The sequence below is a fragment of the Haliaeetus albicilla genome, chromosome 20 (assembly GCF_947461875.1).
Source record: "Haliaeetus albicilla chromosome 20, bHalAlb1.1, whole genome shotgun sequence".
NCBI classification, from domain to species: Eukaryota; Metazoa; Chordata; class Aves; order Accipitriformes; family Accipitridae; genus Haliaeetus; species Haliaeetus albicilla.
The window spans coordinates 17,192,674-17,205,734 of record NC_091502.1 but is presented as its reverse complement, the minus strand read 5'-3'; the positions used below and the strand labels follow the sequence as shown (position 1 = coordinate 17,205,734).

The 13,061-nt window shown below is 38.3% G+C and overlaps 1 protein-coding gene across 2 annotated transcripts in view; it reads right to left on the bottom strand.

The window, feature by feature from the left end:
* The window catches only part of SLC36A4 (solute carrier family 36 member 4), a 118,951-nt gene that overhangs the window by 95,056 nt on the left and 10,834 nt on the right, over positions 1 to 13,061 (bottom strand). The window contains exons 2-6 of one of the 2 annotated variants that reach the window (XM_069808401.1): positions 9,464 to 9,587; positions 8,579 to 8,669; positions 7,323 to 7,411; positions 5,932 to 6,027; positions 4,227 to 4,311 (exon numbers count right to left, since the gene is read on the bottom strand). In XM_069808401.1, the coding sequence (XP_069664502.1) occupies positions 4,227 to 4,311; positions 5,932 to 6,027; positions 7,323 to 7,411; positions 8,579 to 8,669; positions 9,464 to 9,587 (485 nt within the window). Of the gene's footprint in view, positions 1 to 4,226; positions 4,312 to 5,931; positions 6,028 to 7,322; positions 7,412 to 8,578; positions 8,670 to 9,463; positions 9,588 to 13,061 lie in introns of those variants that run through there. The other variant, XM_069808402.1, reaches the window with a different exon arrangement.

The window sequence follows — 13,061 nt, the reverse complement described above, 5'->3', positions numbered from 1 at the left end:
TGAGCTCATTGGTTCCTTTTAATTCCTTCCTTATTCAACTTGGAGTAACAGCCAGTACAACAGACAAGGCCAGATCTGGCACAAAACCAATATTTTATCAGGCAGATAAATACTATATTGTAATCCTGTAATTTGGCATGAAAAGGCCAAAGAAAATTTTCACAGTTCATTTCCTTCTGGTATTTCGTTATTACTCAGCACTCAACTTTCCAAACTACACATTTTTCACACTTCTAATTTTATGTCCAAATTCAATTTCCTGACGGTGTTGGGTTTTTTTCCTTTCCATTTTACAAAAACTGGTGGGGTGGGTAAATCAATATTCCATTATGTAGCACCCCACTCATGGGTCATCTTCAAAATTCTAAAGATCTAATAAAGTGCTCCCACACAGCAAGGACTTGTGTGGCATTTTTTAGCTTTGCCAGCAAACAATGAGAAAAGAACACTTTTCCAAAGAACTCAGCAAATACTCACAAGCAAGTTGATAAATGCCAAGACGCTTGACTTAAGGTCTTACTTTGCTTTTCCTGCTTGAGCAACAGAACCATGGCATGAAAGGGGACCATCTTTTGAGCACAGATCCTTTTTCCTATCCCAGTGTGTTCCTGCTCCAGTCTTGCTTGCAGTCAACCCTCAAGCTCTTTGTTCCAGTTTCACCATTCTTCTCCAATTCTAGACACCTTCACCCCTAAGCCCCTTATTGCATCCTGCCAGAGTTAACCAGAACTCTCTCCACCAACCTAAGTTTCTTTGGTGCCCCAGGAAAATATTCCTTAGGAAAAGCCTCATTTCAAATGTGATATAACAAAATAGGGTCTTGTAGCACAAAGTAACTGGAAAACACTAATGTAATGCAGCCAACATTGTTACAATCCTACAGACACTAATCAGAAAAGATTTAGCACCAGAAGCTATATTGCATATCCATTAGTGAGAAGGGTACATCAAACATTTCACAGAATTCAAAAGATGAAACAAATATTTAGACTCACATGCACCACTGTGTGTCTAACTAAATATTCACCTCAAAGTAATCTGGACTGTCCATTCATGTGCCAGAACCACTTTAAAATGCTTTGTCACATCTTAGTTCTCTGAAACAGTAAATAAAGTGAAGGAAGAGACTACTAATTTGGGTTGGTACTAGTTTTAACTAAGAATAATAAAGAAAAGATCTCAGTGGAAGTTCCCACTGGTTCCAGTGGGCTTAATCTGCACATACCAACATGCAAACATGATCAGAAGAGTATGAACATAACACAGAGGTATGGGTCAAGGAGTGGTATTAGTAACATTTTTGCTGTTTTCCCTTTACCTCAGTTCTCCACTCCCCCAATCCCTCTGTTCCCCTTCCTCATCCTTCCACTACCCCCAATTAGAGATTTAAAGCAGTACCAATTTGTGTTCTTTGGTGCCCTCTTCGGGACAGATTTCTGCAACAGAAAGTTGCCAGGAAGAAACCACAGACTTCTCCCTCCCAGAAGGGAGAGCACAGAGCAATCTAAATCAAATACACTTGGAAGTGGAACTTCTGAATTGCTGACGACTTCAATTCATTCACAGGCTACATGTCATGGGTCTCCGCAGCTACTGCTTTTGCAGCAGTTGCTTTCCTGTAAGATCTTTCAACTCTTCTTCAAGAAACCACCAACAAGTTTCTTGAAAAGGTTTTGGGTTGTGTTTTTTTTTTTAAATCTGCAAGTGCCAAGGTCAATAAGTGTTCAGTCTCATCTTTTCCTTAAGGTCAAAACACATATATAGCAACTGGTTGATCAGATACATATTTGATAAGAAAGGTTTTAATTAGAACTTACGTTAGAAAGGATGCAATAAAAAACCCCACTTCAGAAGGCCAGCAAAAGGAGGACAGCAGATGTAAAATAGGATTTTTAGGTATTGAGATAGACTGTGACAGTAGGACTGTAGTTTTCAAGGTTGGGGGGGTTTTTCTCTCCCAAGACGCAAATTACAGTGTATCCAGCTTCCAAACACACAAATTTGCCTCATCTTGACAGGATCTTCATCTGTAGAACTTGGAATACTTTTTAAATACAATATAAATACTCATCTACAAGGGAAGGAAAAAAACATACTATCTTCTGTGTACTAGTTTCTCAAGGGGACACTCTTCTTCCTAATTAAAGTAAGTTAAGCTATGCCAAGACACCTTTATTCTACCTTTTGGGTAGAATAAGAGTCCATATGGATGTTTAATGCTCAGTAATCTGCCATACCTTATTCCTCACCCACTTCACTAATTACAGAAGCACACATGTTTAGACACAGGCCCAGAATCATCTTCATTAGCTTTAAGTCAAGTGACTAACCATAATCTTATGAGCAGAAAACACAGCAGAGTACACTGGTATAGTCCTGGCATCTTAATAAGCCCATGGAGGAGAGAGCACCACAAGCTCAAAGTGTGTGTGGCTCCTGTCTGAGCATCCAGCCTGTGCTGGTTGACCTCCTGCGGACCACCCGCTCAGACACACAAACTGCTGACTGCAACTGCTGAGTGTGCAAAGAGGAAGGACCAACAGACATCAGGGAGCCCGTCAACAGAAAAATCTCCACCGATGAGAAACAGAAGAGCTTAGAAGGACTGGAGAATGAAAGACAAAAAACATGAATGAAAGTAGGAGCAGCTGTCATGAAAGTGACAGGCATGGTTTTGTTTGCTTTTGTCAGTGATGGATGGTTGTGGGGGAGAAAAGGGATAGTTGGATTTTATGGAAAGGTTTGGGGGTTGCTTGGGAGGTGTATAGGCATTTGTGGGGATTCATTTGCAATTTTTAATTGACTTTTTCATAAATATGGCATGGTGAAGTATTTGATTTTTAGACATCCTTAAATAAATCAACTTGCACAAATGAATCACAGTATTTTTCTAACAATTAATATCCAATCTATTTAAAAATCTATAACATATTGAAATGTGTCTGTATATGTTTAATACTACATACTATACATGTAATAGTTTTACAGTAAAACACATGAAATGCTCCATGAGCAGCGCTATTTAATATTCTCATTAGTAACACACATGATGTAGTAAACAGGGTTTAAACATCTATTCCAGATGGAAAGTGAAAGAATATTGAAAAACAGCATTAAAATTAAACCGTGAGAACTGTTAAAAATCAATCCGGTAAGGAAAAATAAAGTATTCTATAGGTAAGCAGAAACCATCTGTACAGAAACAAGAACCAGAAGACTTGCCTAGAATGCAGCTCTGCAGTGAAGGATCAGGAGATCACAGTGGATCACAAGTCAATCATGAGTTAGCAATGACATGCTCCTGCAAAATGACCATGACACTGAAGTGTCAAGTCTGGAATATGATCTGTAAGACCTCTGAAATAACCTTTCAGCTCTACTGGTCACAAGCAGAACTTCAGCTAGAGTAGCATAACCAACTTCAGGGATAAAACTTGGAAAAAAGAGAGAGATGTGACCAACTGCAGAGCATTCACAGAAAAGCAAGAATAATTATCAGATTCTATCATGCCTCCCCTGTAATAGGGGAACATATTCAAAAATATAAAAGGTATCCACAAATAGAAAAGAGTGAATTACTTATAGCTAGAACATGAAATAAAGGACTTACAAAGCCGATAAGAAATTTTAAGCTTCTACAAAGAAGAAGCTGTCTAACAGATAAGAAAGCATTGGAACTGACTACTGGAGGAGGCTGCAGAAATTTCAATGTCAGGCATTTTTAAAAACAAAAATCAGAATTGGTTTAAGTACAATGGATTCTGTGGCAGATGAGACCGTTCTAGAAAATGGGAGGGACTAAACAAGAACCAAAGAAAGATTCCAGTGACATGAAAAGGCTAAAATATGCCAGGAGGTTGGGGGGGAGGGGGGGGAAGGAAGTCACCAGAAAGCCGGGGTGGGGGGGGAATATCAGGGACGACTGGCTCCTAGAACAGTTTCAACCTTAATTTTCTATCATTTCCACTATTTTTAAATTCAACAAACAAATTAGAAGTCAATGAAGCCACAAACACTTGCACAAGATCTGAATTTAGTTCACCTTGCACATTGCTCTTTTTTACCAAAGGTTCTTTTGTGGAAACCGTGGTAGAACCAATCTATTCTGTGCATCTCTCAACTTCACATTTTACAAGTAGTTCTGTTGGACTTTATAAGGATAGGAAATAAAAGTGAGGAAAAATGAATGTAAAACCATAACTGTTTCCATACAGTAACTTACTCACTTGTTTCACATTTTCTGCCAAGAACACAACATAAACACTACAAAATCCCAGCTGTGTTATCACTAGGAAGAAGTCGACAATATACCTGAGGAAGAAAAAACAAACATACATTATACTTACCATCCAAACAATTAACCCATTTCTACCAAATATACAATTACTGCTCCTTTTTACAGTGGTCAAAATGGTAGATTCAAATGCCACATTAATCTCATGAGCACTGCAATGCAGGTTCCTCTTATGGCAAAACACAGTGGGTTTGTATGTTTGTTTTTTATAGTAGGCATTGAGTAGGCATCAAAGTTTCTCAAAAAAAAAAAAAACAACAAAGGTGATCATATTTTAAAGTGGCATAAAATGAAATTCAAAGACTTAACAATGTGGGACAAATATAAGCAACAGACACACACATTCAATGCAGATATAAATTCTGCTGGGGTCCGTTAGCCCCCAACACAGCAGTTTTCCACCAGGACCAGAGATGAAATGTCTCATACAGTCTAAGTTATATAAGTTTCAGCAATTCAAAATAACAAACATTTTCACATCTTACTAAGTGGATCTATATCAATGTATCCAAATACACATTCAGACACTGTATCTCATTGAAAAAACACTTTAAACTATGGTTCAGATTGTTTTTGAAAAAATGTTATACACAATAGTGGACTGAATACATGCTGTAACTAAACTCTGCTAGATTCAGGCATACAGCAGAGATCTGCCTCAGAGAATGGATTTGCTGCAGCACAGTGTCTCTGGAAATCAAACTGCCGTTTGTGGCTTGTAACTCTTTGGGGCATTACAGAATTGCCATTATATTTCACTACAAACCAATTTTCCTCTAATTGAGCTCTACTCCATTCCTATGCAGTTATCACAAAAGATCTTGAAAGACTAGCTGACCTTTTTCTTATTCGAAACAAACAGCCAAAACACAGGATGCAAGATGCTGCATCCTTGAAAACAGCAGAACCAAAAAAAATTCTTCCTCAAGTGAGGAAAAAACACTTTAAATTAACGTTGAACAATATGTCTGAGTTTTTGAGTTTCACTACTCTTTATTCATACCATAAACTCCATGAACAGCTATACAGCAACAAATGGCAAAGAAAAAATATTGGTCTTTTTTAAAAGAGGGATAAAGTATTTAAAAGAGACAACAAGCTATTTATTTTGCAATAATGACATGCAGATATTTAGTAAGTATTTCTCCATTATTTGTATGTTATATTTAAACAGGAATCAAAGAATTGCTTTGCTTCCTTTCAGAATAAATATACTGAAGTAATTAACATCTGCAGTGTCGACCTGCTTAAAGAGTGAACTCTGATGCAGAGAAAGTGTGTTTATGGTAAAAGAGAATGAAAATTTAAATTACTTCACTACATTAGACAATACAGAATGCATTTCTGATTGTACCACATCTCTTCCTATATTACTACACAGAGTTCTTTTCTTCACAGCTCTTGTAGACCTGAAAATTGAAATGCCTAACAGAGAGAGACATTCCTCAATCCTCCCATGTCACCACTACTAGCTGGCTGCATGAAATAACAACACTGCATAAAAATATTTCAAACATGGAAAACACATTCTTAAAGCAGGTAACATCTTAGTAAAAAGGAAATCTCCTAACCAATGCAAGTGTAGCCATTAATTTTTAATAACAAATTTATTAAATTAAATTCTAATGCAAACTTACCGTCCCCAAGAAGCTCGTTTCTGAAGAGCAGTCAGGGGCCCCACTTCCATGGCGTAACTAACTGTATCGCTATACCCCAGTGAGGATTTTTTCATCCTGAAATCAAAGAGTGAAGAAAGAACAGAGTTACTAGAAACCACGAGGGCCTAGATCCCTACCTTGAAAATGCTGGTGGCCTCCCAGGATTATAATAAGTAATAACCTGTGGCACCATTCTGCAGCTGCTGAATTTTAGAGGTATGGTTTGGGCTTCTTTCCCCCAGGCAGGGCTATTCAGCACTCTACAAGCATGTGAACCACAATGATGCTTCCCCCTAATTCAACAGTACTAAGTCAGTTTCTTACAGAACAACTTTCTTGGTAAGTTAATCCAAAATTAGATTCTTAGAATATCAGCTTAAGAAATTAATCTCAAACCTAGAAGTCACAAAAAACTTCAACAGGATTCAACAGATTTTCCTGGACAAGCAGTCAACCACAATTGTTTCAGTGATCTTAGTTTTATGTACATCTTCAAAGGCCATTCAAAACTACAGAGAAAGTGAAGAATTCAGGAACGACAGGATCCCTTCACAGTACAATACCACATTAAACTGATAAGATGGTGTTTCCAGCTACAGGGACACAAACAGTTTTGTGTTTCTATTCAGTTCAAAAACTTCACCGCACTTCTTAAATACGAGACCCTCCCACTGTTTCTCTTTAACACCTGACAGTAAGATAAAAATGTTTAATAAAAGTCACTATTAATCAAAATACTCTATCAAATTTGCTACTTCCCCCCCAGTACTGCACACCTCACTTGGAGGAGTATCTAGTGTTTATCTGCTCACTAGCATCATTTTAACACATTCTTTCAGCACTACAATTTCAAAGAATCAAGTTGTCACAATCCAAAGAAACAGAACTCACATATAATCATGAAAGACATCAACAACAATTTTGCGTTTATCTTCTATTCCTATTAAAGTACTTATAAACTGGCTATTTATAAATTGGACAGTTTTCAAAGCTATGAAGATTCAGAAGCTATGAAGATAAAGAAGGACTGATGGACTGAAGCTAAGCAATTAGAACTGCAAAGAAAAAGACCTGATTATTTGCCAGCAAAAACCAGGATACTAGGCAACACAAGTCAAACCGACTTCATTTTGTGTATGAGCAGAGAACAAATATTTTTTCAATGTATTAAAGCAGTGTTGCACAAAGCATAGCTATCATTTATAGTTGCACTATAAGAATTTGAGTGTTGTTTCTTTCAAGTACAGAATTCTGAACAGAAAAGAAGAAACTGCTACAGCAGCAGGACATTCTGTAGGCCAAAAATCAGGAATAGAAAAGAAGAAAGAAAAAAATATTCAAACTCAGCAACAGAGTAGTTCCACATTTACCTCTGACATAGACAGTGGCTGCAACGTACCAAGATGTGCATACAATGAACAGATATAACTCCTATGAACACAAGGCTGATTGGTCCAATCTGGTATGGAAAAAAAAAGGGAGGACAAAGGAGATAAACAGAATTTTCCATGAAAATATGTTGGGGGAAAATCTTTACATGCAAAAATTTCACATTGTAGCAAATAAATTAAGAATTAAAAATTTTATGCAACTGAATATTTTTTCCCCCCCCTCACAGAGGGGGATTTGCTGCTGATGCTTTATGGCATTCCTTACTTTTAGTTCACTACCTGACAGAAGGCTACTCAGGGGAGATCAAGCCATAAATACCAAATGAGTGTGAACAACTTCACTCCTCTAACAGCTTCATTAAGACATTTCCCAAAAAAATCTGTCAAGGGAGCAGCCTGCATATATGCACAATTCAAAACAGTAGTTTGAACCACTTTAAAGTGGCAATGACAACGAAAGTTTCTTTCCCTTACATTAGTAGACTTGACGATGTACAGTATAAAAAAAAAAAAGACAAGAACACAACCACAACCCTGATAACTTCTACTATTAGAAGTCATAGATAATTTCCAAATTAAGTAATTTGTTTTGGAGTAGAAGTTTGACCAAAAGTTTTCACAGAAGGTACTTGCTTTCCACATGTAACTTCCATTCTTAAACCGAATGTCCTATAATAAAGAATTACAGGATTATTTAGCATAAGGTGAAAATTTCACTTGATTAAATTTGCCCTGCCTTAGGAAATGCATTGGTTGTTACCTAGTATAAACAAGCTGTGCTATACCTTGTTTCTGCAGAAACAGAAGATTGATTTAACAAGCTGATGCTGCATCCTCGGACATACAGTCTGGCTCTAGAGAAGTCTGGACAAAGATAAGACAACCCCATAGTAACAATTCCCATGAGACATCATAGGAGTCTGAGTGAATCAAAATCTTTCTTTTTTCTGATAAACTTTTTGTTTTCGCCAGAAAAACACTTTGGCTGAGCAAAAACACAGCACGTGCTATAAAGCCTTCAGTGTGAAGTAGTAATTCTAAAAAAAAAAAAAACCCAAAAAAACCAACTCAATCTTCAGTACCAACTTCGCCAGACTAAAGAGGAAAAATAGAACACAACTCTGTTGAAGTGACAAACAAAAAGTATTGAGATTTTAGTTTTTCAGACTCAGACACATATCTGTAGATCTTTCTAGATAATTTTTCTAATCTATGAAAAATAATTGAATTCTTACCACAATGCCAGCATTTTTTATTGCAAGTGGAAGACCAAGAAGTCCAGTTCCAATGTTTCCCTTGAGGAGGTGTGTAAGTGTTTGTATAAACCTGAGGATAAAAATATAGAAAGTCACATTAGAAGTACGCTGAGATTGGGGGGGGAAGCAAAAAAAAAAAAAAAAAAAAAAAGCAAAACCAAAACCACACCCTCTGTCATTTATTAATAAAGGGATAAATTGTGAGCTTCAACTACTTTAAGTGGTCCAGCTACTTTAAAGAATGTCCAGCACATTCAAATAATGTTCTTACTCATCTTTACATGTGAGCTCCCTCAAATACAATATACAAGTCTGATCTTCAATTCCTTCCTCCAGCTTGTGAAAGGTTATTTTCTGTGCAATTTTACTGTCCTTTTGCCACAGAATCAAAATTACCAAGTTTCGTCCATGCTATTTTAGAATCAATAACATTCAAAACAATTACCAGCTGCAAATCACAAGTCTGACAGCCAAAGATTTATCAAAAGAAAAAAAACACTTCACAAGTTCTTCTAATTAAACTTTAACAAACAGATTATTTCCAAAGTTTTCTGAAGTTTCTTTATGAAAAAATAAAATCAATCAAAACCTTCTTTAAACAGTGCTTGGATTTTGAGTGACCCAATCACTTTATAAATGAGCACCTTGAAATATTTTACAGCGAGTACATTGTTAGCTTCCAAAAAACAGAGAACCTACTCAAAATGGGCTGCTTTTTGGCAGAACTATGCAAAGTCCTGATGTATAACCACTAAACTGTACCACAGGTGCAAGAAAAACCCTTAAGAGTTCAGTAAACTACTCGTGAGAAACAAGTCAGAAGCAACAAAATTTAACAAGCTCATACTTAAGAGTAATACATACGTAATGCCTTCTTCATTATCAAGCTGGTAGTGCTTCTCAACTGGCAGGAAATTATTTTCATGCTCTTCATCTGAGATGGCATCTGAATTTTGTTCATCAATTAAAGGCTTCATTACTTCCATGTCTGTACAACAGAGTTAACACTACATTAGCATTAGAAACTAACTTACAGTTTAGAAGTGAAATGTGACTTAAACTTCCCATGCCATGAGGTTTACCTGTGTTCCTAACTATAAAGCCGATTTAGGCAGATAGATACATACAGCACAAGTTTGCCCAGGAAATTATCTCCGGCACATCATCTCATTACCATTATTATAATTATCATTATGGCCACACACTACAGTTTTTCATTAAAAAACCCAACCTTTTATCATCAAAATGTCAAAGGTTTAGATCATTTTGAAAGCTAATAAACATAAAGCAAAACAGAAAAGTCATCTATTGTTACAAAAGGATGAGATTCATCTTACCCCCCATTAGCTACCGCAAAACTAAGCATTTAGTCTACTCTTATCAGTGGTGAGCAAGGGCACTCCCCAGAGTCATCCCATCCTAAAATGGACAGGTAAGACAGGTACTGCAGAAGACGTCTCCAGTCAATGTCAAGAGAACCAAGATAAAGGAATTAGGCTGCATGCTTTGAAAGCTGCAATTTCACGAACCTTTTAAAGTAGCATAAACTGCCACTGCAGTCAACAAATGCCATTCCACCATCCAGCTAAACAACAGCACCAAGCAAGAGCAAGCAGCCAGGAGTGAACAAAATTGCCTTTCAGGCAAAACTTACAGCTTACGGCAGTTTAATGTTGATTAGATTATAAACATTTTTAAATTACTACAGTTAAGCAAAACAAACCCTGCCAAGAGCAAAAAGCTTATTTACCTTACACTTGTCTACCACAGTATCCATTCATAAAATATGTTGAATAAGTCTCAACTTCCATCATTTTCACAAAAAAAAAGAAATCCCTGTGATTTTAACATCATCTATTTAAAAGAAAAATACTGTGTATTTCTCAATGTGCAAGAGCACATCTTACTGAATTATCACATTATTTTTCTAAGTGTGCAAGAGCACATCTTACTGAATTATCAGATTATTTATGGAACTTGGAAAGCATGAAGAATATCACAAAAGACATTAGCTACATTAAAACATACTTCACTCTTCAGCAAGCAAAGAAATTTCATAAACTGAGTGAACACTAAATACCTTAACCATATACTAACTTATTTATTTTGTGAGAAAAATATAGATATTAACTAAATACCTCTGAAATCTTTAACACCGGTGAGACTGTAGATACATTTAAAAGAAGGCATGAACAACTGACATCTTTATAGTACATAGCCATATATGAACATGCCAAATACAAGTTTTATTTTGAGGAGTTATGATCAGTCTGATAAAAATTACTGCTTAATTTGAAAACAAGAGACATGCACAGAAACAGACAGGAAATACAGAACATACTGAAAATTAGCCATTGTATTGGGTTTGCATGGCAAAGTTTTGGTAGCAGGGGGCTACAGAGGTGGCTTCTGTGAGAAGCTGCTGGAAGCTTCCCCCATGTCCGACAGAGCCAATACCAACCGGCTCCAAGATGGACCCACTACTGGCCAAGGCCGAGCCCATCAGCAATGGTGGTAGTGCCTCTGGGATAATGTATTTAAGAAGGGGAAAAAAGTTGCTGGGGGACAGAAACTGCAGCCGGAGAGAGGAGTGAGAAGATGTGAGAGCACCAGCCCTGCAGCCCCCCAGGTCAGTGCAGAAGGAGGGGAGGAGATGCTCCAGGTGCCAGAACAGAGATTCCCCTGCAGCCCGTGGGGAAGACCATGGTGAGGCAGGCTGTCCCCCTGCAGCCCAGGGAGCTCCACGGGGGAGCAGATCTCCACCTGCAGCCCGGGGAGGACCCCACGCCAGAGCAGGGGGATGCCCGAAGGAGGCTGGGACCCCACGGGAAGCCTGCGCTGGAGCAGGCTCCTGGCAGGACCTGTGGACCCATGGAGAGAGGAGCCCACGCTGGAGCAGGTTTGCTGGCAGGACTTGTGACCCCACGGGGGACCCACGCTGGAGCAGTCTGTGCCTGAAGGACTGCAGCCCGGGGAAGGAACTGCAGCCCCTGGGAAGGACTCACATTGGAGAAGTTTGTGGAGAACTGTCTCCTGTGGGAGGGACCCCAGGCTGGAGTAAGGGAAGACTGTGAGAAGGAAGGAGCAGCAGAGATGTGTGATGAACTGACCCCAACCCCATTCCCTGTCCTCCCACTCCACTCAGTGGGAGGAAGTAGAGAAAAACGGGATTGAAGTTGAGCCCAAGAAGAAGGGGTGGGAGTAAGGTGCTTTTAAGATTGGGTTTTATTTCTAATTACCCTACTCTGATTTGATTGGCAATAAATTAAATTGATTTCCTCAAGTCAAGTCTGTTTTGCCCATGACAGTAATTGCTGAGTGATCTCCCTGTCCTTATCCTGATCCACAAGCCTTTTGTTATATTTTTTTCTCTCCCCTGATCAGTTGAGGAGGGGAGCAATCGAGCGGCTTTGGTGGGCACCTGGCGTCCAGCCAAGGTCAACCCACCACAGCCATTCAACAAATTATGAAGGTTTCCATGAAACCTTAAAGATGTTTAACCCATCAGCAGGGCACTGAAGTCAATCCTAAGCAAGAGGCACTCACAAAGGAAAACTGTAGAAGTGTAATATATGCCATAAAGCAGAAAGCAGCTTATCCAGGTAGTTAAAATTAAATGCATACAGCTCAAACTCTCCTGAAAACAGCAAAGTGTCATCTGAATTTGGTGTCAATGAAGTTTAAAGTCAGTAATGAAAGCACTTGACAGAAGCAAAGATGCCCATTAGAGAGCAAAATCAGAGGTCAGAGACTCAACCAGAAAGTACACTGTAAAGCAAATTTATACTCAAGTGATACTCTAATTATACAAGTCAAGACAGACTTAATCATCTTTCACTACATAGCATATAGTCTATGAATTGATCAAAAGAAAGGTCAGCAAAGAAGTTTCTTCCCTCTACTCCCACAGCTTTGTGTTGACTAGTTCTTGAGAATGCCATGACCATCCTCTCTCAGCTCTGAGTCACTACTGGGCTCATTCCACACTCAACAAGACCTGCGTACTCTAGTTCTGGAGTAAAAGCCTGTCCCCTCAGGGGTCAGAGGAGACAAAGTGCCAATGCTGGAAGTTTCACCCAGTGGGCAAGTGATTAGGCTCATTTTCATTTTTAAAATATTGAGTCTAAACTAACAATCTGAAGTGTTTTCACTAGGAACAAGCCAAACTACAAGTGTGCATGCAAAGTCTGTGATCACCTGAGATTCAACAACATATAAAAGAAATCATCGTTAAATTACTTTTCCAGTTTTGACTCCATCACATTTTGTAGGATGCTATTTGTAATGCTAAACGATGACAACACACAGCAAGTAAGGTTCCTATTTAGCAGTATGAGGGGATCAGCATGACTCTTAGGACCAACAGCACCAGTGAGTATCAACAACTGCTCAGTGAAGGGAGAAAAGTGAATTTCTCTTCTTCCATTCCAGCCTGATACTGAAATGTTGGATATATCCATAC